A 5,245-nucleotide genomic window follows, 5' to 3' on the forward strand; every position below is an offset into this window, starting at 1 on the left:
AATGATACTATTGAGTAAATTCAAAACATGACCAAGGATGCTAACTTTCTCTTTTGTCATACCTTGAGAGAAGGAAACAACTCTGCTGACAAGCTTGCTAACCTGGGCGAAGAATCCAAAATTGATTCTATCTTCAATGAGGTTGTATCATTACCTTTGAATGTTAGAGCCTCAATGAAGTTAGAAGTTGACGGGGTCCCTAACATCAGATTCAGACGGAAGAAAAACAAATTCGTTATCAATGACAACACCTAGCAACAAGCTTCTTTCTCTCACCTTTTTGTACATAGCATCCTTGAGTGTTGCTACAAATTACCCTAGGATGCACAACTTCCTTCTCATACAAGCAAAATACTTTTGTTCAATTGTGTATCATAGGATGAGTGTTGTCACCTTAAAAAAAAAAAAAAAAAAAAAAATGGTGACCGAGCAATGGGTTGTTATATTTTATGAGAAAGTGCAGTTGTTTGGATGGTGGAGCTGGGCGTAGCAAAGAGGCAGAATGGAAAACTGAGGTGGGTCCGCGCATTATTTTTTGTAGCCAATATAATAAGTTTTTTGCTATAACGTGCAATCAAATTAATTAATGGGCTACCAGTCTCTATTACTTTAAAGGGTAGTATAACTACGAATACCCATAGCACTAGTAAATCTTCTATAGGATCATATATAAGCATTCTCGGTTCCTATTCTAAGCCAACAAATCACTATACGTACACGCATAAGTAGAGATTAATTCTGAGTACAATCAATAGGTCCTTAATTAGTTGCATAATAATTAAATAAAGTATGTTTCCCAAATATGCCAAAAGGAAAATGTAGAATTATCCACTAGGAATTTCACTGGCCAGCTTCATTCCTAACAATTGGAGCTCCTCGTAACAATTAAAGCATGATCAATCTGCAAAATCAGAAATGACAACTTTACTCTGATGGATTTACAAATAATCTTAGTAGTAATAAGGAGATATATCATTCACAAATATACTCCCTATATGAAGTTGATAACTAGATTATCAGATAACTACATGGTTACACAGTCAAAACAAGAAAATATAAACCAGTTCAGTATACACTAATGCTTTTGTTTTTCTAGATCATAAAAAAGTTCTCTATTGATGTGTCAAAAATCACATATGATTATATCCTGTGAACTTTAAGGATGAAGAAAGGCTTTCCTAAAAGCTTTATGTACTTATGATGATTCCATAACCAAATAAGATACTCACTCCGTCCCACTTTATGTGACGATGTTTGGATTTCGAGAGTCAAACAAGTTGTTGTTTGACGGTAATTTTTTCATATGCCTATTAAATATCTTTGAATTATTAATTATTGTGATTTATAGTACTTTTTACGTAATTTTCAAATATATAAATGTTATTTGAAAAGCTTAAAGATTCTATATTCAAATAGACAATCAAAATTAAGAAGTTGAATCTCAAAAAGCAAAAAGTTTCAGACAAATTAGGACAGTGGAGTAACATATTAACCAAATTAACCAAGAGGTATTAATGCATGCTAAAATTCCCACATATTAGTCTCAAGAAAAGGAGGGAATACTTAATTAAGAAAAGAGCTTAAGAATTTGTACGCTATTGATGTAATTTAACATATTATAACAGTTACTTATCAATCAAGGTTATTAATACTTATTAAATATAATTATCTGCAATTACCTTTTAAGTGAGCATAGTTACAACCAGGAAGATCAGAGTCTTGAAGATTAGGGTGGGAAGACTGAAGGCGATAGGCAGAAGTACTAGTACTAGCTGCAGCAAGTTGAAGTACATTACTGCTGCTGGGTTGTACTTGCTCTTCACCAAAGAATGAAAACTGAGACAACAGTGGCTGCTCTCCCATTAGATTCAGTTCAGTAATTGCTTCTTCATTTTGATCATCATCATTATGCTCCATTCCTGCTGACTGTTGCTTGTACATTTGATTGCTCATCAACTTCATAAATTAATTCCAAATTAATGGCAATACTTAAAATAGTTAAACTTGTATTATATAATCAAGAAGCCAAGATTTTGCTTTTATTCTTTCTTGGATTGATACATAGGATATAGCAGTAATTGGTAACACAAGAAATTAATGGACAACATAATTATCAGAGTGGTTAAAGCATTTGGATCAAAATCTATATAGTAAGTCGAACTGAATTGACGTGCGATAAAAACTTACCCACTGGTACATTTCTTGATTGTCCTTCTCCAGCATTTTCTCCTAGGACATATATTATTGAACAATATAATACATCAACAAATTAATGGAGAATAATTTTTCTCACCTACTTAATTTTCATTTTTCACAATTTTAAAATTGTCGATAATCAGAAAAATTACCGTTCTCCTCAGATTTTCCATCTGCTGCAGCATGAGCTCGTGCTGCAATCACATTATGAAAGTTGTAAAAACCATTATTTCTTGAGTAAATTTTTTTGACCCAAAAAAATTTGTTCTTGGAAAAATTAAACCGCAACTTTGTATAAAGTAAATTAAAAATAAAAACCATTAATTACCTTTCTAGCTCTGACCTTGTTAACTGCGAATTCGAGCTGCTTCTCAAGTTCATTCAGTTCTTCATACTGTGCTGAGCTCAAGTCATCGCCTTTGTATTTTTGAAGGCTCAACTGAAGGTTAAGTGTATCCCTCTTCATTTTGGTAATTTCATCATAGAGTTCAACCTATAAATTTAAATTTCAAATGAAAAACATATAAAACCCTAAAAGAAGGGAAAAGAAAACAAATTAAGAGATACTCCTAAATAGTAGTACAAGATTAATTGGTCGTCTTTTAATTTATACGTACCCTATTATCTTGAACCGGAATTGAGGCACCTGTGGTTTGGAGATACCTACTAATAATCTCGCTCATGCTGTGAGGTGAAAAAAGAAATTCTGTTAAATAATAAGATGGAATTTAACGACATGAAGGGAAAAGGGGAAGGGAAATCAAAAAAATATAATGAACCGAACGAATTGTACCACAATAAAAATAGAGATTTGCATGAGAAGCTTCATAAAGTGGAAACTAATGAGGCTATACATCAGAACGTCACTTAATTTCTTGAAATATCCTTAAACGAGAAGGTATAGACTTCAAATATATATATCATAACTTTGTCAAAACTTAATGTCTAGGCACTCGAGTTGGTCAACTGAGACACTGAAGACTTGACTAAAACTTAAGGAAAAATAACTCTTCAAACACACAGACACACACATTTGGAGACACATATGGAATTGCAACTCGACTACTACCATCAAGAAATTATAAAGCCATAAATAAATCAAAAAATTAAGGAGCATAAGAATCTCATAGTTAGTTACGTTGAAAATCAACCACAGAAAATAAATTGATGCTCATAATTTATCATAAAAAAGTCTATACAAAGCCCATAATTATCATCATGCCAAAAAAAAAAAAAAAAAGTGAGGCAATAATTTAGAACCTGTGAGGTTGACTGCTGTACTCAAATAATTTGCCTTTGGTGGAGAAGATGATAAGTCCAATTTGAGCATCACAAAGAACAGAGAGTTCATGAGTTTTCTTGAGAAGACCAGCTCTTCGTTTTGAAAATGTGACTTGCCTGCTTGTTTTGTTCTCTATTCTCTTCACTTCTATCTTTCCTCTCCCCATTATTCTTTAACGTATAGTATCTCCTAATTATGGTTAAACAAAACCACAAAAAGAAAATTTAATCCTCCAAAGAAATAAACAAGAATGACAATTTACATATAAAGACATATATGCATCAAATTAGAAACCTAGATTTTAATGGCGAAACAGAAATCCTTTTCTACTCTTGAATTTTCTTGTTTAAGGTACGTAAAGACCAAATATAACTTAATTTCCTTGGAAATGCACCAAAAATATGTGTTTAAAAAAAACTAAGATCCATAAAGAAAAGGATGAAAAGTGTAAGAAATGGAAAAGTAAAATTTTTCAGTGTAAGAAATTAAATGAAAAGTTTACTGATGTTTGTAGAGGATATTATAAGGAAAAGCAAGAATGACTATGTCTAAGAGTTTACCTTTGTTCTTGTAGTGTTTTTTCAGGTTGGCTTTCTGATTTTGGGTAGAGGTGCGTCCTCTTTGCAATTTCACCTATTTATATATAAGCTTAGTTTTCTTTTGGAGTTAGATGGCTAGTTATTGAGAAAGAATGAAACTTTTACTAGTTTCTCACACACATATGATATAATATGAGAACTCCATAATTGTAATTTCACAATATTGTCATGCATGAGTTTGACATGCATAAGTTCATTTGAACATTGATCTGAGAGAATGAAAAAGACAGCCAATTATTCTACATTGAAACTCTAAAAAAAGCCAGCCCAAACCACTAAGCTCTCACTATGCACGAAGTCCTGGAAAGGGCCGGACCACAAGGGTCTATCGTACGCAGTCATACCCTGCATTTCTGCAAGAGACTGTTTCCATGGCTTGAAGCCTTGACATCTTGGTCAAATGACAATAACTTTACCAGTTACGCCAAGACTCTCGTTCTATATAAGAAAATTACAATTTCTTTTACGCAATTATATGGTAATTATTAGCATCATGTTTGTTTGTAAAAGGGATAATTAAATATCATAATATCAAGTAGTAGTACATTTTTTTACGAGAAAGTAATTGCAAGTTTAGATTTTAAAAAATAAAAGTAATTGACGTAGATAATACAAAAGGAAAAGGGTGATAAGAAAAGAAAAAAATATAGAGAGAGAGAGCCTCGTGCACTAAGCTCCCGCCTCCCACTATGCGCAGGGTCAGGAGAAGGGCGGACTACAAGGGTCTATCATACGCAGTCATACCCTGCATTTCTGCAAGAGGTTGTTTCCACGACTCGAACTCGTGACCTCCTGGTCACATGACAACAACTTTACCAGTTACGTCAAGACTTTCGTTCTATATAAGAAAATTACAATTTCTTTTTCGCAACTATATGGTAATTATTAGCATCATGTTTGTTTGTAAAAGGGATAATTAAATATCATAATATCAAGTAGCTAGTAGTACATTTATTTTTTTTACGAGAAAGTAATTGCAAGTTTAGATTTTAAAAAAAAAAAGTAATTGACGTTGTTGTTGACGCATAACTACCACTGACAATGTACTATCAGCTTTTCTTGGATGATGGGGGACTTAGGAAGAAATGCAACGTACCAAATTTCTTGTGTATTTCCAATTAGGGTTTCTTGGGACGGTGATCATAATTTTAGACTTGCCCAAAATAGA

General features: G+C 32.7%; 1 protein-coding gene across 2 annotated transcripts; it reads right to left on the reverse strand.

Moving 5' to 3' along the window:
• Positions 1 to 644: 644 nt before the first annotated feature.
• Positions 645 to 4,204, reverse strand: LOC107760871 (MADS-box protein FBP24). Of its 2 annotated transcripts, none has more exons than XM_016578982.2 (8): positions 4,039 to 4,204; positions 3,457 to 3,667; positions 2,814 to 2,880; positions 2,525 to 2,689; positions 2,349 to 2,390; positions 2,188 to 2,229; positions 1,680 to 1,956; positions 645 to 901 (listed from the first exon to the last, which is right to left on the reverse strand). In XM_016578982.2, exons 2-8 carry the CDS (start codon positions 3,642 to 3,644, stop codon positions 897 to 899), a joined length of 786 nt encoding a protein of 261 aa, XP_016434468.1. In that variant the 5' UTR covers positions 3,645 to 3,667; positions 4,039 to 4,204; the 3' UTR covers positions 645 to 896. The 2 variants fall into 2 exon arrangements, with proteins under 2 accessions (XP_016434468.1, XP_075088571.1); XM_075232470.1 differs by lacking the exon at positions 4,039 to 4,204 and adding an exon at positions 3,773 to 3,978.
• Positions 4,205 to 5,245: the final 1,041 nt, after the last annotated feature.

The sequence above is a fragment of the Nicotiana tabacum genome, chromosome 16, assembly GCF_000715075.1.
Source record: "Nicotiana tabacum cultivar K326 chromosome 16, ASM71507v2, whole genome shotgun sequence".
Taxonomy (NCBI): domain Eukaryota; kingdom Viridiplantae; phylum Streptophyta; class Magnoliopsida; order Solanales; family Solanaceae; genus Nicotiana; species Nicotiana tabacum.

Coding starts and splice junctions, on each gene's coding strand:
- LOC107760871 (XM_016578982.2), bottom strand. CDS start 3,644: ATGGGGAGAGGAAAGATAGAAGTGAAGAGAATAGAGAACAAAACAAGC. Junction 2,391..2,524: donor ACAAGGTCAGAGCTAGAAAG/GTAATTAATGGT, acceptor ATGTGATTGCAG/CACGAGCTCATGCTGCAGCA. Junction 2,230..2,348: donor TGGAAAATCTGAGGAGAACG/GTAATTTTTCTG, acceptor TATATGTCCTAG/GAGAAAATGCTGGAGAAGGA.